The sequence below is a fragment of the Panthera pardus genome, unplaced genomic scaffold, assembly GCF_024362965.1.
Source record: "Panthera pardus isolate Hobbes unplaced genomic scaffold, ASM2436296v1 HiC_scaffold_11, whole genome shotgun sequence".
In the NCBI taxonomy this organism is placed as follows: domain Eukaryota; kingdom Metazoa; phylum Chordata; class Mammalia; order Carnivora; family Felidae; genus Panthera; species Panthera pardus.
Window position 1 is genome coordinate 69449142 of NW_026526666.1, and position 20463 is coordinate 69469604.

The 20463-nt window shown below is 38.0% G+C and overlaps 1 protein-coding gene across 10 annotated transcripts in view; it reads left to right on the forward strand.

The window, feature by feature from the left end:
• The window catches only part of STIL (STIL centriolar assembly protein), a 63763-nt gene extending 46505 nt beyond the window's left edge, over positions 1 to 17258 (forward strand). For 8 of the 10 annotated variants that reach the window (XM_053895687.1, XM_019449380.2, XM_019449376.2 and 5 more), the window contains 3 exons: positions 5325 to 5538; positions 7029 to 7279; positions 15761 to 17258. In XM_053895687.1, the coding sequence (XP_053751662.1) occupies positions 5325 to 5538; positions 7029 to 7279; positions 15761 to 16547 (1252 nt within the window). In that variant the 3' untranslated portion in view covers positions 16548 to 17258. The remainder of the gene's footprint in view (positions 1 to 5324; positions 5539 to 7028; positions 7280 to 15760) is intronic. The other 2 variants (XM_053895691.1, XM_053895677.1) reach the window with 1 other exon arrangement.
• The last annotated feature ends 3205 nt before the right edge of the window (positions 17259 to 20463 follow it).

Here is a 20463-nt window from a genome sequence, read left to right on the forward strand (position 1 = left end):
CCACTTAAGGTTTTTAAACATGTGCTTTTTTTCTGTGTATAAGATTTACCTGAAACTAATATACTGAAACTAATAATACATGAGACTAATATAACATTGTGTGTCAACTATACTAAAAAAAAATTTTTTTTTTAAGATTGAATTCTCGGTATTTAATTAATTAATTACACCAGATTTGAATACTAAAGGAAATTATACAACATAATTACACCGAAGTTCTTTTAAGTTTAGGATAAATTCACTGGTGTCTTTACTGGTTTAAATGTACTTTTATCTTGAGGAAGGGATGGAGTGGGTGACTTGGAGAGCTCCTTTCTGGTTTTAAGAACAGTGTGTCTTTGTGTCTGAGAAGCCAAATGGTGATTATAATAATCTCTATTTGTAAATTTTATTATTTGTTAAAATATTTGTGCCTTGTGGGGCGCCTGGGTGGCTCAGTCGGTTAAGCGGCTGACTTCGGCTCAGGTCATGATCTCGCGGTCTGTGAGTTCGAGCCCCGCGTCGGGCTCTGTACTGACAGCTCAGAGCCTGGAGCCTGTTTCAGATTCTGTGTCTCCCTCTCTCTGACCCTCCCCTGTTCATGCTCTGTCTCTCTGTCTCAAAAGTAAATAAACGTTAAAAAAAAAAAAAAAAACCTATAAAAAAATAATCTCTAATATTAAAAAAAAAAAAAATTTGTGCCTTGTATTTTTATTGTATTATTCCTTCTTTAGGATCTCAGACTTCTTAATCAAATTATATTTGAGAAAAACAAACCAAATGTAGAATTGTATCTTTTTTTTTTTAATTTTTTTTAACATTTATTTATTTTTGAGACAGAGACAGAGGTGTAATTAATACACCAATATTAATTACTGATGATTTTGTATTTTCCTCATTCCATCTACATTTTTTTTAAATGTTTTTTAACGTTGGGGCGCCTGGGTGGCGCAGTCGGTTAAGCGTCCGACTTCAGCCAGGTCACGATCTCGCGGTCCGTGAGTTCGAGCCCCGCGTCAGGCTCTGGGCTGATGGCTCGGAGCCTGGAGCCTGTTTCCGATTCTGTGTCTCCCTCTCTCTCTGCCCCTCCCCCGTTCATGCTCTGTCTCTCTCTGTCCCAAAAATAAAAAAATAAAAAACGTTGAAAAAAAAAATTAAAAAAAAAAAAGTTTTTTAACGTTTATTCATTTTTGACACAGAGGCAGAGTGCGAGTGGGGGAGGAGCAGAGAGAGAGAGGGAGACACAGAATCCAAAGCGGGCTCCGGGCTCCGGGCTCCGGGCTGTCAGCACAGAGCCCGAGGCGGGGCTTGAACTCAAGGACCTTGAGATCATGACCTGAGCCAAAGTTGGAAGCCCAACCAAACGAGCCACCCAGGCGCCCCATTCCTTCTACATTTGTAAATTGGATTTCTTCTGTAAGGAAAAGCTGTTTTCCTTTTCTTCTTATGTGTTTATTCATTTGTTTGTGTCAGTGTGTACTCCTGGGCATTACTTTTATTCTAAGAGTTATAATTCAAAGTATTATTATTTATTTTTATTTGCTCAAATTGTTCCAGTTTAGGTTTTTGGAAACTCTTTTAGATGTTTTTTTAAAGTGTTTATTTTATTAATTTTGAGAGGGAGAGTGAGCATGCATGGCACAAGCGGGGAAGGGGCAGAGAGAGAGGGAGAGGGAATCCCAAGCAGGCTCTGTTCTATAGCACAGAGCCTGATATGGGGCTTGATCTCAACAAACCGTGGGAAATCATGACCTGAACTGAAATCAAGAGTCAGATGCTCAACCGACTGAGACACCCAGGCGCCCTGGTCTTTGGAAATTCTTTTAGATTGGCTTCTGTTACCTCTGGAAAAGCCCCCATCCTCTTTCACGTGTGTTCTTATTTTTTGGCACCACAGGATGTTCCAGGCCCACCTTGTATTTTCCCTGCCCCAACCCTGGATTCAAACACAGAAACCAGGAGCAGTAGTACCAGAGAACATATTTAGAAGTCAAGATCTGGGCACTAGGTGTAGTCATTGCTACTTTGTATCTGTGCTTCTAGGCCCTCCTATCTAGGATACCCCCCCCCCATATTTATTTCTATATGTATCTATCTATATTTGAAAATCCTTGACTTCATACCAATCCTCTGATTCCAGTCCAACACATCCCTTTTTCTTATTTATACCTTCTTTTCCTAACAGTGAGAAACCTGGCTTTCATGTACACTATACTTATTTGTTTAGTTCTAGTGTACACATAAAGTAGTTTTGGAATTGCTTAAGAATTCTGAAATGGATTTACTAGAGTATATTTCTTTATAATTCTTTTTACCTTTAACCGTACAGTATCCAATGAAATACCTCTTTCCATAGCTATTTAGGTAGGTTATTTTCTTCCACACTTCCTTATGTGGTTATTTGTTTGTAATATCATTAGGTTGATTCGTTACTGTTTGTTCCACTTGGGGGTCCCTCCGTATTCTGGTTGATTTTATTTGTGGATTTTAAACGTTTATTTATTTTTGAGAGACATAAAGAGACAGAGAGCAAGCAGGGGAGGGGCAGAGAGAGAGTGGGGGAGACACAGAATCTGAAGCAGGCTCTAGGCTCTGAGCTGTCAGCACAGAGCCCGACGTGGGCCTCGAACTCACAAATTGTGAGGTCATGACCTGAGCCTAAGTCAGACACTCAACCAACCGTCTGAGCCACCCAGGTTTCCTGTATTTCTTTTGCACAAACGAGCATATATATCTATGTTTTCTTTTTCTCTTTTTACTTTTTTCAAAGAGAGAGAGCGTGTGTGTGAGCAGGGGAGGGACAGAGGGAGAGGGAGAGAGAGAATCTTATGCAGGCAGGCTCCATGCTCAGTGCAGAGCCCAATATGGGACTTGATCTCATGACCTGAGCCAAAACCAAGAGTCAGATGCTTAACCAGCTAAGCCACCCAAGGCTTCCCTGTGTCTTTATTTTCTTATTATACTTCTTTTTTATGTGAAGTGTAGAAAAGTAGCATACCATAGGTATTTTTTGAGCTTTTTTTCCTCTTAACAGTATATACTGGAAATTACTACAAATCAGTCCTAGTGATCTTCTTTTTTTATATAACTATATAGTACTCCACTATGTGGATGTACCATAGTTTAATAAACATCTACTTATGAACATTTTGACTGTTTCCAGTAATTTTTAGTTATAAGTATTGCTATAGTGATTACCTCGTGGTATGTGCATTTTTGAATTGTTTTAGAAGTGGGATTTCTGCATCCACAGTTAAGTGCATATGTAATTTTGTTAAATATTACCATGTTTCCCTGCAGAAAATTGTACCAGTTTGTGGTCTCAACAGCAGTGTATGAGACTACCTATTTTCCCAGAGCTGTGCCAACAAAATGTTGGCATATTTAAAACAAACTTTTTGCCAGTCTGATAGGTGATAAATGGTATATTGGTGGAGTTTTAATTTTCATTTTAAAAATTATGAATGAGTTGGATCACTTCTTCATGTCAAGATTTATTTTGATAACTTTGTGAATTGTAAGTTTACGTCTCTCACATATTTCTGCTAGAATCTCAGGTCCTTCACCCTTTACTTTTTAAGTGTTCTTCTACATTAGTGATGTTAGCTCTTTGTAGTATATGTTGTGCTCTTTGTAGTATATGTTGTGCATGTTTTCTTCCAGTTTGTCAGTTGTCTTTTGATTTTGTTTGATGTTTTTTGCCATGTAAAAATTTTTATTTCATGTAGTCAAATTTATGGATTTTTTTCCTTAGAATTATGACTTAACTGGTATTTTACAAATATTCATTTCAGCTAATATTTACTGAGCTTATCAAGTACCAAACGAGTACTAGGCACTTCATATCAAGTTAAAATTAAGTAATATGGGGAAAATTGGAAATAAGCTGAGTTTTAAAGAAGACTTATGGTTAGAAGAATTATACTATACCTCTAAAATAAAATACTGTGTAACAAAGCTTGTTTTCAAGAATATTTAGTGAAATGAAAAGATACTTGTGATATTTTGTTAAGTTTTAATTTTTTTTTTAATGTTTATTTTTGTGAGAGAGAGAGATTGGGAGCGTGTGAGCAATATCTGGGGAGGGGCAGAGAGAGAGGGAAACACAGAATCCAAAGTGGGATCCAGGCTCTGAGCTGTCAGCACAGAGCCCGATGAGGGGCTCCACCTCATAGACTGCGAGATCATGACCCAAGCCAAAGTTGGACACTTAGCTGACTGAGCCACCCAGGCGCCCCTAATGTTAGGTTTTAACAAGCTGCCTCCAAACTACCTTTGGTATGGTACAGTTTTTCAGAGAAAATGCTACTTGTAAATATATATATATATATAAATGGAAGTACTCTAAAATGTGGTTATCTCTAGGCATTAAACTATGTATGAGTTTTATTTTCTTCATATTTGGTATAACTTTGGGCAGTATCTAACCTCTCTGCCTTAATTTCCTCATCTTTCAAATGGGCATAATATGTAGTAACTATCTTATATGTGTTTTTGGTATATGGTAAGTATTTTACAAGATAATGCACTTGAAACAGTGCCTGGCCTACAGTAAGCTTTCTGCTAGCTGATATTTTATTATTTCTCTACTTTAGCCACAGATTATTGTTCTTACAAGAAATGTTTTTTTAATATTGTGTTCCATAATAAATGTAAAGATATGTGTTTATATGCTAAGTTTGAAAGTAATAAATGCTTATTGTAGAAAATTTGAAAAATATAGAACAGCATAAAGAAGAAAAGAAGTACTACCAAATATATAATGTGATTATAAATGGCAGCTTATGAACTCTCCATTTGCCAGGAACTTAACTATATTTTAATTCTTTTTTTAACGTTTGTTTTATTTTTGAGAGACAGCACGAACAGGGGATGGGCAGAGAGAGGGAGACACAGGATCTGAAGCAGGCTCCAGGCTTCTAGCTGTCAGCACAGAGCCTGACGCAGGGCTCAGACTCACAAACCATGAGATCATGACCTGAGCCAAAGTCAGACTCTTGACCTATTGAGTCACCCAGGCACCCCTTAACTATATTTTAAAACTTGAAGTGAAGAAATGATACATTTATAATTTTTAGATACTCTGAAAATTTCCTTTGTATCAAGTTCAGGAGAAATCAGCAGGTTGTTTGCCTTTTAAAAAAAAAATTGTCTAAATATAAATAACATGACTTAAAAAGGTGTCATGATCTGGCTTATATACAGCCTTATCAAGATGAGATCTGAAAATACAAGCCAGAATGCTGCTTGAGTCTTATCCCTTTCTTTCAAAGTTACTGCACTTCAAATATATGTTAAAGGTGTCTTGATAACTAACACTTACATTATTTATATATCCTTCCAAGCAGCTCTTCTCCAGGTGTGAGAAAAGAACCTGATGTGCCCGTGTTCCTTGCAAATTCTGTGCGAGCAGAGAGTATAAGCATGTGCTTACAGAGTGGACCAACAGAGGGTGCTAGTAACAACCCTGTAACATCAGGCGAACCCAAAACTGAGCAAGCGATACAACCCTTGCCTCCTCAACCATCAGATAGGCAGAAAATATACCAGGATTTATTGGTAAGAAATGTAATGCATTTCATTTTTTCTGAGATGATTATTTAGTTTAAAGTAGACTAGTTAAGCCTCTCCTGTCTTTAAACTGATTGGGACTTTGATATAAAAGATTTCCCCAAATTAATGATACATAATTTATTTCCTTTAGCTTTTCATGATTATGATAACCTAAATTCAGTAATTTAGTATAAGCATGCCAGTCATCAGATACTTAGATAGGTGGGGGGGGGGGGGGGGGGGGTGGAACCTGATTTTAAAACAGAAGTGTTGATATTATGCCAAATTCAAACTAAGCTAGTACCAGAAAAAACAAGCAACAATTTGCAGGAAGTTTGAAAGTTGAAAAGTAGGAGAATATTTATGATAATATTTACTGAGTTCAGGTAAGCAGATTTTTATAGACTATTTAGCTTAGTCTAAGAAATAAACTAAGTAAAGGGAATAATATAAAGATGAATATGGTAGTCTCTGCTCGTGAGAATCTAGGGGAAATAGCACATGGATACTAGTAGCAAGCAATTATAGGACAGGCCGAGAAGTGCTATAAACAAAGGCAGCATGGACTAAAAAGGGATAATTCTGGTTGGAGGAAATAGTCACCTAGTCGTCTTGGAAAAGTTGGAATATAAACTGAGACTTGAAGGTTGAATGACCCTGGCTGTCACTTCCATCCAAACTGTAGACTTTGGAACACTGGATGTCTCCATGCTTCATAGGGCCCTAAGTACCCATCAATGAACACATAATTGTTACTTGCTTGTGGGGTCCTATACTGGTGCTAGCAGCTGTGGCTCAGTGAATGAAATGTACTCTAATGCCAGGAAGGCAGAGATAGTATCACAGGTCATTCTCATTCAAAGGGAGAAAGGAGAAGAGTCAGATTCTGAACATAAAGATCTAATTTATAACTCTGAAACATTACCATTTTCCTTTCTTGAGAGAGAGAGACTGTGTGTGCACAAGTGAGCGAGGGGCATAGAGAGTGGGGGGGGAGAGAGAAGCAGGGCTCACCCGAAGTGGGGCTCGTGTTCACCCGAAGTGGGGCTTGAGCTCACCCAATGCAGGACTTGAACTCACAAACCGTGAGATCATGACCTGAGCCAAAATCAGATGTTTAACCAGCTGAACCATCCAGGTGCCCGAAACATTACCATTTTTCAAACGAAAGCATGATTTAGAACTTTAATTTATAGCTACTATAAACCCTTGAAAACACTTGAAATATTACTGAAATGATTTTAAATTTGGTTTTAAAATGAACAAGTTCTGAACAGACGTTCTAAATTTCCTCAGAGCCTGATGAAATCATTTGTTAAGATGGGCTGCCTTTATAAAAACCCTATAGTATAAAAAATTTCCAAATATATTTGCTTCTTTATAGAATTTGGCAAGATATTATTTCGCTTTTCCCTGGCCTTGCTTATGCTGCTATTTACACTTTTGTTTCCTAAGATTGTTAATAGTGATTTTTCAAATACATTTTTTTTCATCAGAGTCAAGTGAACCACCTACTGAATAGCTCCTCCAAAGAAGCTGAGCAGCCGTCCACCAAAGCAGTAATTATCAGCCATGAATGTACCAGAACACAAAATGTTTACCATACAAAGAAAAAAAAACGTGATTCAGGGCCAGCAGACAAAGATTGTGTTCTTAATGCAACCCTTAAACAACTAAGAAACCTTGGAGTAAAAATTGATTCTCCCACTAAAGTGAATAAAAATGCACATAAAGTGGATCATGCCAGGTAACTTTAAAATTTGTTTTAAAAGATCAAAAAAAATTGTAGATGTATTGCAGCGGTCTCATGAGAAAAAGTATAAGCTCGCCACTCCATTCAATTGATGCATCATGAATTCAGGGCCTACTATGTGTGTGATGACTAAGAGATCATCTCTACCCTTTAGGGTCTTCATTTTAGTAGGAGAGTAGGTTTTATATACATAAATCCCTCCTGGGGGAAGATGCCAACAAAATGCTCTGGAAGGCTTGGAGAAAGAAATGGACTTTACTCATTGTTGGTGTCTAGAAGGCCTTCCTGGAGGTGCTACGGTCTGCACCACCTATTGGACGTTCGGTTATGCAGTTGTGTCGACTAAAAGGCAAAAACATTCCTTTCCCTAGAAATGGGTTTTCAACAGTCTAGTCATACAAACTTTACTTATTGCTTACCTATTACAATTGGCCATGTTTTTCTGTTCAGATTCTTCTTCATCAAAGATGATCTTTATCACATACTTATTTTTAAAAGGATAAAATCTGAAAATTATATTATTAAGGTTAGCCTGTTTTCTGTTAATTATTTTTGTTTCATAGTTGCAAAAGTAGCATGGTCTCATGTTTTAAGAAAATATTAAATAAAAAAGAGAAAAGATTAAATAATACAAAGAATATCAGATAAAATGCAAAAGCTCCCACTCCCCAAATTCCTCAGTTTGACTCCTCTTAACTGTTTCTTTTGTGTTCTGTAAAAATGTTGTGCATATTCAGGTGTATATGTGTGTGAAGAGTGTTGCAATCTGTTTTTGTTTTGTTTGCTTAACATTATGTCTTAGATACTTTTCTTTATAGGTATATGTAGTTCTTTCTCATGCATTTAAACAGCTGCATAATACTCTGTTGTACACAGAATATAGTGAACCTGACCTCTGTTAATGGACTTAGACTGAATCTCTTATTTCTTATCTCAAACAATGCTAAGTAAACATCTTTCTACAGGAGCTGATACAAATATCTTTGTAGGATCAACTCTTAGAAGTAGGCAGGATCAGAGGATATATGCATTTAAAGTTTTGGTAGTTGTTGCCATTGCCCACCAAATGAGTGTACCAGTTTATGTTCCTACCAACAGTATAAGAGAGTAAGGCTAGCATTTTTGAAGGTTTTATCTCAGTACTGTAAGACAGAGGCTGTATAACGTCTGTTGGAATATACAAATTATCCTGCCATCTGTGGAACACTGTGTTTTGGTGTGGTGCCTTTGGGGAGTAGTTTTTAGGTAATTATTTCTTCGTAGTAGTTACCCAGTTTTAATGTCTTTACAGTAAAACAGTGGAATTAATAAATTTTCAGCATATAATGAAACTTGATTTGTTTTTTAGATGCTTAGAATGAAATGGAAAGTAGAGCCTTTTGATTTACCATTGTGGGGTAGTCATTGTTTTATCAAGATTGTTCTGTTCTTTATTTACATAACAATTTACATTGTAAATCTCTACTATGAAAATTATATGTGCTCAGGGTTGGCATTTTAGGAAATGAAGAGAATGTCATTTGAACTAATAACATCCAAAGAAAATCAGTTTTTTAAGAAACAGTTGCAGGGGCACCTGGGTGGCCCAGCTGGTTGAGTGTCTGACTCTTGATTTCAGCTCAGGTCATGATCCCAGGGTTCGGAAGGTCAAGCCCCGTATTGGGCTCCATGCTGAGCATGGAGCCTGCTTTAGATTCTCTCCCTCCCTCTCCTTCTGTTCCTCCCCTACTTGCACTCACTCACTCTCTTTCTCAAAAAATAAAAATTAGGGGGCTGGGAGGGAGGGGAAGGTGGGTGATGGGTATTGAGGAGGGCACCTTTCGGGATGAGCACTGGGTGTTGTATGGAAACCAATTTGACAATAAATTTCATGTATTGAAAAATAAATAAATAAATAAATAAATAAAGCATTTTCAGTATGATTCCAACGTTAACAAAAATAAATAAAAATTAAATTAAAAAAAGGAACAGTTGCAATTTTACTATATATACAATTTTAACATTTTTCTTTATGAATTTTAATATTGTGGGCTATGCCCATTTAAAAAATTTGATTAGCAGTTGAAAAACTCATAGATATACGTTCATAGATAGGATTTTAATTTCATATAAGATAATTTTCCAAGGAAGTGAAAGCCAATATGAAAAAAATTGTTTTTCGGTTCAAAGCAATATGTTAAATTAGGTATTTCCATAGAGGGGTAAGTAACATAGTTATATCTTTATATGAAAAAAATCTTTTAGATTTTATTATATGGTATAAGTTGTATAAAATATTGTAGAACTTTGGAAATAGAACTTGATATTTGTTTTCATTGTCAAAGTAATATAAACTTATCTTGTAAAATGTAGAAAAACCATATTCATCCCAATCAAACTCATTTATTATTAAAACTTTGCTTTTGTATTTCCTTTTCTTTTTCTAAAATAATTTTTTAATTCTGGAGAATTTCTTTTTTTTTTAATTTTTTAAAAATGTTACTTATTTTTGAGAGAGAGAGAGAGAGTGTAAGCTGGGGAGGGGCAGAGAGAGAGGGAGATAGAATCTGAAGTGGGCTCCATGCTGTCAGGACAGAGCCCGATGCAGGGCTTGAACTCATGAACTGTGACATCATGACCTGAGCCGAAGTTGGACGCTCAACTGACTGAGGTACCACTCTAATTTTTCCCCCCTCTAAAATAATTTTCAACAGCAACCATTTATTGAGCGTTCATAGTGTGTGAGGAATTGTGCTGAATTTTTATGCAGTATTTTTCATTTAACCCTTAGTAATCTATATAGTAGACACTATTATTATTCCTGTTTTATAGATAAGGAAATTAAGTACCAATTTGATCAAGGCCCCCTTACCTGTGATTTTAGACCTACTCTCTCTAATTCCAAAGTCCATAGTTTGTTTTTTGTTTTGTTTTATTACTGTTTTGCTCTCTTGCTTATTTAATTTTTTGGTGAGGTCTGATGGTGGTGTATAGTTTGCTACTTTGTGTTTTGACCGTGTTGTGTCTACCAAAAAAAAAAACCAAATTCTTTTTGGCTTTACACTGGGAAATAAGCATGTTTTCCAAATTGTTGTAACTCTTACCAACCATCATCTGTAATGGGGATATATCCTAATCTATTAAGTGGGATATATAGCATTTGTTTACCTAACCCTTCCCTTTTGTCAGAACAGAAAAGAACTTGTCAAGTTGGCTTCAATTTATTTATTTTTTTTAATTTTAATTAAAAAAAAAAGATTTTTATTTGGGGGGTGCCTGGGTGGCTGAGTCGGTTGAGTGTCCAACTTTGGCTCAGGTCATGATCTCGTGGTTCATGGGTTTGAGCCCCACATCGGGCTCTTCGCTGTCAGCGCAGAGCCCACTTCGGATCTTCTATCTTCCCCTGTCTATACCTCTCCCCTGCTTGCGCTGTCTCTCTGAAAAATAATCAGACATTAGGCGAAAAAAAGATTTTTAAGTAACCTTGACACCTGACGTGAGGCTTGAATTTACAACCCTGAGATGAAAAGTCACAAGCTCTTCCAGCTAGCCAGTCAGGCGCCCCAATTTCTTACTACTTAATTTTTTAATGTTTATTTATTTTTTGAGAGAGAGAGGGAGAGAGAGCTCAGGGAGGGGCAGAGAAAGGAAGACAGAGGATCCTAAGTGAGCTCCTGCTCAGCAGAGAGCCTGAGAGCCCAGTGCAGGGCTCAAACTCACAAACGGTGAGATCATGACCTGAGTCAAAGTCAGGCGCTTAACCGACTGAGCCACCCAGGTGCCCCTTTTGAAATGTTGCTGTAATGAACATCTTGTTGCAAAGATTGCATTTTTTTTTTTTTTAGTTTAGGATTATTGCCTTACAGTCTCAGAAATGGAAAGACTAAGTCAAAAGGGTAGGAAAATTTTAAAGCTGTTGTGACATTGCTTTCTGAAAGAGAAGGTTTTATAGTCTTACCAGCTATATGTATTATTTCGCCAATACTTTCATTCATTTTACTTCAATAAATACGTATTGAGCTTCTATTTTGAGCCAGCTCTGAGAGACATCATGGTATACAAGATAACCTGTTGAAGACATCTTTGCCCTCACAGAGCCCATTGTGCAGTGGAAAAGACACATAGTCAACTATGATATATTCTGTTACCGCCTATGAAAAGGAAGGATATATATAGTATGTTGTAGAAACACATAGGAGAGGTACCTAACATTAGCAGTATTTTCATACTGTATTATAATTACACTATATTAAAATTGTCCTTTTGAACATGTGTGCTAATTTAGACCAAAAATATATTAAACTATTCTTTTTTTTTTTTTTAACGTTTATTTATTTTTGAGACAGAGAGAGACAGACCATGAACGGGGGAGGGGCAGAGAGAGAGGGAGACACAGAATTGGAAGCAGGCTCCAGGCTCCGAGCCATCAGCCCAGAGCCCAACGCGGGGCTCGAACTCACGAACCGTGAGATCGTGACCTGAGTCGAAGTCGGACGCTTAACCAACTGAGCCACCCAGGCGCCCCTAAACTATTTAATTTATATTTTATTGATTATTAATGGCTTCTGCATATTATTATGATTAAACATGAAACCACACTGAAACTGTTTCTCCAACACAAAGAAGTGAGATTTTGTTTGTCATTAATCTTAGGCTGAAAGAATCTAAAGCCTAATTAATTAATTCATATTGTTTTTTGTCTTAAGCTGTTCTGTTTTTTAACAACTTTGTTGTTGTTTAATGTTTATTTTTGAGAGACAGAGAGCACAAGTAGGGGAGGGGCAGAGAGAGAGGGAGACACAGAATCTGAAGCAGGCTCCAGGTTCCCAGCTGTCAGTATAGAGCCTGACTTGGGGCTCGAACTCCTGAACCATGAGATCATGACCTAAACCGAAGGACGCTTAACCGACTGAGCCACCCAGGTGCCCCAAACTTATTTTTTTTAGTATAATCTCCTACCACTGTCTGCCAGCCTTCCAGCTTACCCACCATTGGGATTTGCAAGGTTCCTCACTGTTACTTTCACCTGGGATATTCTTTTTCACCTTTCTGCCTGCCAGAATCCTCTTATCCTTCAAGGCTGAACTCAGATGGCAGCTCCTTTGTCAAGCTTTCCTGGGCCCCTCACCAGAATATTGATGTTTTTACTCAGACTACTTGTTCCTAATATAGCCTATTCTATAGCCTATTCTTGTGATAGGTTTTCCAGCAAGATCATGAGTAGTATATATCTCTGAATCTTCATTGCTTCTATCACACTTGGTGGGCCTTCCATGAGTCATTTGCTGAATTTGTGAAATCCCATCTGTTTGGGTCATCATTGAAGCATACAGTGAATGCTTTATTTTTAGCACCTCTGTGGTACTTAATGTCCGTATTTGTGGCCTTGTTACCTTTTAACATCTATGAGTATAATATCACTGGTATGCTTAAAAGTTCATAAGGCAGGCGTTTAGAATTTAAGGTACATTTTCCTATGGAAATAGTGTTACAAATTGTAGTTTAGTAATCCAGGAAAGTACTCTTTATAATTCTTACAATCTACACTGTTCCCCTAGTTTATAAACCACCTATTCTTTGTCATTGTACCTATGTGAGAACTCATTTCATGTACAGACTTCGGAAGCAGATCCTCCCACCAGATGAGTAACTGAGACAAGGGAAGGAAGATTTCCTTTCTGCTTTCCAGGTTCAGAACTGCAGAGATTAGGAGGGTCCAAAGGCAGGAGAGCAATGAAAGAAGGTGCTAAACAACCCCTAGAAATTGTAGGGAAGATGGAGATTGTGGTTTGAGGTCTGGCAGCAGCCTCTACAGGCATATTTCCAATTCCTTTCAAATTCAAAACAGATCTTAAGCAGTCTCTTTAGTCGCTTCCTTCCTTTCTACTTATTAGTTGAAAACCCAGTGTAGGATAAGTAGGAGTTTACTAATTGGTATTCAAACAGAACAATAAAGTCAAAGTTAGTTTTCATCTTTAAGTTGGAGTAATTTTTGTAATTTTGGAATAGTTGTTGGCCTGGGACTCTCCTATAGGAGCATAAATGGACTCTCATCATCCTTTTGAGACTGTCCATCTAATGAGATGCTAACATAGTATATTTGTGCTCAAGGCTGTTAGGATTTGATTAGTGAGTGGCCTCCTGTTGTTTCTCATCTTTAATTACCCTAGTGTTTATATGCATTCGTTTTGAGCGTTATTGATCTGTTTTGTTTTCAAAGTAGTGTTGTTTCCCCTAACCCCTAATTGAAATTAGCTAGCTGTGTTACACAACGAAACTTGAAGAACCTTCTAAACTGATAGTGACTGGTTTATGGATGTATATAGATTCTTTAGCTATTCTATAATAAAAGAAGATGTAATTCAAATTAGACCTACTTTTTCTAAATATTTAGCATTTTGAATTAGAAGTTTTAATTTATTTACATTAATATTATCTCTAGAGATATATATTTTTTAACATGTACAGGTCTTCTGATTTAATATGCAAATTGCTTATAATTTTGAAGAAATAGGCAAAGAAAGTAGAAAAGATTTTATATTTAGAAAATATTATCACTGTGAACATTTCATAAAAGAATAATGTCTAGATATATTGGTGTCTCTTCCATCATATTAAGTACCTAAGTACCAAGAAGATTAAGGGAAAATTATAAGGTGGTTTTAAAGACCAACATTATTGAGCACACTGTTTCATTGTTTGATGATGATATCATTGGTTTCAGTAATATTAATGGTTGAAAATAGCTTCTTCAAAATTTCAGATACTTCTCAGAATGAAAATACCTGCTCATTATTTGGGTTTTATGGGGGTAGGGATGAAGACAGTGGCTGGCACATATAAAACAACTGAATTTCTTCATCGGGTGATATGCAAAATTACAGTGTATTTGAGTAGAATATAATGTTTACCACAACAAACAGTACACAAAAGACTCTAATTTTTAGGGAACAGAAAAACTGATACCAAAATAATAGTGAAACACAGGGGTGGTAGAGCCCTAGAGAATAAGGCGACCTGGGCTCAGCTTTTCAATTCTTAGCTGTTCAGCTTAGGCAAATTAGTAAAAAAAAAAAAAAAATCCCTATTCCTTAGTGTTTTCAGCTATAAAATAAAGATAATAGTACTTATTTCTTTAATTCATACAGTAAATATTCAGTAAGTGCCTACTATGTGCCAGACACTGTTTAGGCACCAAGGATATTGACATGAGGTGGTGGATTTAAACATACCTGCCCTCATGGGCTTTCATGAAGGAGCTAGATGATAAATAAGAAATGTGAATTAGGGGCGCCTGGGTGGCTCAGTCCATTGAACGTCCAGGTCAGCTCAGGACATGATCTCACAGTTCGTGAGTTCAAGCCCCTCATTGGGCTCTCTGCTGTCAGTGCAGAGCCCACTTCAGATCCTCTGTGCCCCACCCACCTCTGCACCTCTCCCTCTCGTGTTATCTCTTTCTCTCCCAAAAATAAACATTTAAAAAAAAAAAAAAAAGAGGGGCACCTGGGTGGCTCAGTTGGTCGAGTGACCAACTTCAGCTCAGGTCATGATCTCAGTTCATGAGTTCAAGCCCCGCGTCAGGCTTTGCACTGATAGCACAGACTGCTTCCGATTCTCTGCCTCTCTCTGCCTCTCACCCGCTCATGCTTGTGCGCTCTCAAATAAACATTAAAAAGTTAAGAGAAAAAAAAGAAATGTGAGTTAAATATATGGACTGCCAATAAATGATGTAAATGTGAACTGTTGTATAGAGTGTAGAATGAGGTTGGAATATTTGAAAGGCAAGATACCTCTGAGAAAGGTTTCTGTGAGGATTAAATGAGATACTGAGTGTGCCTGGCACATAATCAGGCATCAGTAAAAATTAGCAGCTATTATTATTGTATTTATGATATAAAGGAAAAAGGCAAGTCAGTTAGTTAATATTAATGAGATGACACCAACCAAAAGTAAGTTGAGGATTATATCTAATGAAAGAAAATTAGTGTATACAGAGATACATACAGTAGCCCATATCCAGAGACTGGTTGATGTTTTTCACTCATTACAAATGGAGTCTCTTCAACTACAGACAATTTCATATTCTGAGCTACTCACCAAAGCTTGTAAATGTTACATTATCAGATATTTGCTCTGTTTGATTTTATTTATTTATTATTTATTTATTTATTTATTTTTACCAAAATTGAATGGCTTTTACATTTGGGGGCATTGTATTTGTTCTTAAAATCATGACTGATGTATAAATTTAGGAGAACTAGTTTGTGTTCCACTTTTAGTCTTTGAATCATGGATTACCTTCTAGTGTACCATATTTATCTCTTGAATGTACCTGGATCATTAAGACTTAGATGTTTGCACACTCAGATCAAAAAGCACCGTGAATCTTGAAGCTGGAAACCTTTTGTTGCTTTCTTAGAATGGAACACATTTAGAATAACAGCATTTAGTACTCAAAATGAGATAAATGATGGCCTGCTCCATTGTGTCTTTCAGTGTGTTGGCATGCATCAGCCCCGAAGCAGTGATTTCTGGATTAAACTACATGTCATTTGCTAATGTTGGTATGAGTGGCTTAAGCCCCAACGGCGTGGATTTGAGCATGGAGGCGAATGCTATAGCTCTGAAATATTTAAATGAAAATCAGCTGTCACAACTATCCCTCAGTCGATCAAACCAAAATAACTGTGACTCATCTTTTAGTCTTCTACATATTAATACAGACAGAAGCACAGTGGGGCTTAGTTTAATTTCACCAAACAACATGTCATTTGCAACCAAAAAATATATGAAGAGATACGGACTCATTCAAAGCAGTGACAACAGTGAAGATGAAGAGGAGCCTCCAAACAATACAGAGGGCAAGAGTGAACATTTACTGAATCAAAACCTTACATCCACACCTGAGCAACTAGACTGTCAGAAAGAGCCCTCTAGGAACACCTGTGAAATAATTAATTGTCACAACTGTGAACCCGTGAGCACCCACACAGATATGCCAGTACTGAGAAATATTACAAATGAAGTTGTGCGGCCAAAAGCAATGCAGCAATTGAATGAAAACCCAGCTTTCTTATTAAAAAACTTTAAACCAAGTCCTGCAGTGAACCTCCGAACTGGAAAAGCAGAGTTTACTCAACATCCTGAGAAAGAAAATGAAAGGGACTCTCCAATTCTTCCCGAAAGTTTAAAACCTGAAACTTTAAAGCAGATGAACAGTATGAATTCAGTAGGCACCTTCTTAGATGTAAAGCGGCTCAGACAGTTGCCAAAACTATTTTGAACCTTAAACTCACCACCCTCCTGATGTGAGGATGGGGTGTCTCCCAAAGAGACTTAGGGAAGCCAGAGCCACTTGGTGGTTTGGGGATCCCTAAGCATTCTTAGGGCCGCTCTGTTTCTTGGCAGCAGCTGATGGCCAAAAGCCGAACAAGCAACCTGATGGTCTGGGAGATGGCTGACTGGTGGGAGGTGAGGTTCTCTGTTCAAATAGAGCCGTTCAGCATCACTGCGACTTTTTAAAAAAAATCCCGAGACCAGTCATTTAAACAAATTTACGTACACAGTATCCAGCTCTAAATCTGAACTGTTCTTTGTGAAAAGTAAGTCTATTTTCCTAGCATGTTGCATCTCTGCATCTACCCACTATCACCTAAAAGAACATGAGATAGACTTATCATGACCCTCACTAAATTAACTAAACCCACCCTTATTGAATTTAAGGGGAAAGTTTTATTTTTAAAAATAACCTGAAGATCTTTTACACAACAAGTATATATGTTCTCTTAATTAGGATGCATATTTGTCGAATTCTGTGGAAGTAAAACTCTTGCAGTCTGGTAGGTTGATGTTATGTAACATTTTCAACATTATAGCACTAGCTATCACAAAATAAGAAAATTACTGAGTATGAGTGTGTTTTACAGACTTTGAGTATTTCACGTGTTTTAATATTTTTTAGTAGAACTTAATAAAAATGTTCAGATTTACTGTTTTCCTTTGTACTCTGCTATAACGTATCCTTCTTTCTACACTTGTTAAAAAAAAAAAAAACTTTTTAGACTCCCCCAAAATTATAAAAATAATAGCAGAGAGTTCTGGTGTACCCTTTAGCCAGTGACCACCCCCCCCCCCCCATGATAGTATCTTACATAACCATAGCAAATGATCAAAACCAAGAAATTGACATTGGGTACAATATTAGTAACTAAACCACAGACCTTTTGGGTTGCACAGGTTTCTACACGCACTCATTTATTTACTTTTTGGTGTATAACTCTATGAAATTGTGTCACTTGTTATAGATTTGATTCAGCACCACCACAATCAGCATACAAAACTGATTCATCACAGCAAAGAAACTCCATAGTGCTATGCTTTTAAAATATACCCGCCTCCAGCCCAAATCCTTGACAACCAGTGGTCTATTCTCCATCACTCCAGTGTTGTCATTTTGAGGATGTTAATATAAATGTGGCATCACGGTGTGTAACTTGATGAAATAAGTCTTCACTCAGCTTAATGTCCTTGAGATCCATCCAAGTTGTTAGGGTTGCTTCTTTTTTTCTCCCACCTTCTTAAAAATTAAGTTTAAAATTCGTATTTCTAAATCTAAAAGGAAAAAGCCCTCATTCACTTGAGAGATCAAGCTCTTCTGCTGAGGTTAACTTAGATGTCACTTTCTTCTATCAAAGTTTGATATGGAAGCTGGAAAGAAGGGGACTTTGTATCTCTAAATACTTTCCAGCTCGTTTGGGGCCTTCTGAGGTAATAATCTGATAAAAACAGTTTTTAGTTAGTTAGCAGCCTGGTTGCTCTGTGCTCTTCCCCACTGGAGCCAGGACCGGTTGGTGTCTGTTTCCCTGCAGTGCTGCTATTTGGGGTTAAAATCAAGATGTAGAAATGGCCATAATGATTCTGTGTTTCCCTTTGTTTCCATAGGCTACATTTGGGACTTTAGTTATTTTAATAAATAGCCTAAAAACCCACTTAAAGTCTTCACTAGAGTCAACTTTTAAGGAACGGAATTGTCAGTGCTACTTCAAGTGTGCTCCGTTTAACATTAGCCTGCAATGTCTCACCCAAGAAGCGAGTGTGGGTATAATTTAGATTGCACATTATTGAAAAAACTGAGAATGCTAGTGAATTAACTGACAGCCTCATTAACTATACCATTATCACTGGGAACCCTGTAATTTTCACACCAAACAAGAAGCTCTCTGTCTGAACAATAAAAACTGAACCTGAGGCTTTTTAGGCAAAATCTGATTCCGTCCCCTCTGTTACCACATCTAATTTAAGGCCTCTGATAAGACACTTAAGCAGTTTTGGAAACTGAATTTAGACTGCAGACTAATTCAACCAAACATGTCTCTTTCTACTAAACGCATGTCTAGAGAAGAGGGGCCATCACTGAAGCCTCCTCTGGGAAGTTGTCTAAGAACGTTTTACTGTGGGAAGTTATTTGGTAAATTAGTTGCTAAGGTAGCTTTCAGGCATCTTTGGGGAAAGCATGAGTACTGGGAAAATTGGGTTAAAAGACTCTGGATATGATTGCCTCTCAAGTGACATTTGCCTGAAGTTTTCCCTTTCATCCAGTCCCACGGCATACCATTTATAGATACACGGGTGCTTCTTCAAATGGAATAAGGAAACGATGGAGCTTCCATTACCCAGCTTCTGGGAAACAAACCCATTCGTCTAGGTCCTGGCCAGTTGGCACCCCTGCCTTCACCAAATGTCCCCTCTTTCAGCCTCTGAACCCCTTGCTGGCTAGTCTGTGCTCACTTGTCCTCTGCCTTACCTTACTGTGCTAAGGGGCACGGAAGTGGATGTGGGCAAGTTAGACCTAAACCTTGCCTTTGCCAGCTGCAGAGACTCTAAGGAAAACAGATACACCCTGGAAACCACAGTATGAGACAGTTGAAAAGTCAAAAGGAGTGATCCAGACTGCAAGGAGCCACAGAAGCATAATCCTGATTGCTTCCATCATTTTAGCACGTGCCGTGCCGGTGCTCACTTCACATGCAGCGGTTCATTTAAGCCTCCTTGCTGACCCGAGCTGGTTGGTGATTGTCATTCTCTTAGATGAGGGGACAGCCTGAGGGGAATAATGTACCCAAGCAAATTGCTAGCAGAGGTGCAAGCTCAAGTAGAATTCCAGAGCCCAAGCTCTTATTAAGCCCACCGAGAAATACAACTCCTCTTGAGGCCTGAGGAATCCTGGAAGAGCTTCCTACAACAAACATCTTGAGCTGAATGAATGATTCCGAATACTGTAGTCAGTGCGGTTTCGAGTAGGTGCTGTCCTCCAAGGGGCCGTGCCTTATTTGTGCCAAAGAAGGAGTCCGCTCGCCCTTTAGCCAACACCAGAAGTTACCCTTTTCACTCGTGTCCTAAAGTAGGCAGCCCCAGCTCTGTTAATGTTAAAGAGCTCACTTCAATGATTTTACATCCTGGGAATCTTCAACTGAGTCTACTGGAAGAGCTCCAGGCAATTAGAAGAACAAAAGTTTCTGTGCCTTTGTTTTCTAGATGTTACTAAGGGGGGGGTGGGGGGGTGGGCAGAACCTTTCCTAGCCTCCTAGATTAACCGAGAGGGCTTTAAGCTTGCAAAATAAACTTATTGGCAGTGTTTTAGGTTAGCAGACTGCTTCACACTTGTCCAAGTGCTTTCCAACTACTTCCTCATGTAATCCTCCCATCCCGGACCAGACTGAAGTATGTGTGGCAGGCATCAGTAACCCCCTCTTAACACATAATGAGAAAGACAGATAAGGTACAACTGGGCCAAGGCCACACATCTATAGTTAACAACCAGGACATCAACCTTGTGTTTTTCCATAGCATCTAGCCCCAGCAGAGGCCTCTTCCCCTTTCTTCCTCTCCTCGCCAGCACCTGTTTTCCTCCTGATCATTCAACAGGTATCCCTTGTTGATTCTGCTGGGCATTCTAGATGCTGAGCATAAGGTGATTCATGGGACAAATGCCCTGTCGGATCTCAATCTAACGGGGGAGAGACATGCAAACATTAGCAGGACAGTGAGGCCAGCCCTCGTAGTAGAACTATATAGAATAGGGAAGGGGAAGAAGTGCCATTTCCAGCAGTGGGAACGGCTTGTTGGAAAGCAAGGAGAAATGAAGAGGCGCAGCATTGGAGGATGGAGTTGGAGGCAGGAAACCAAAGATAGGGAGAAAA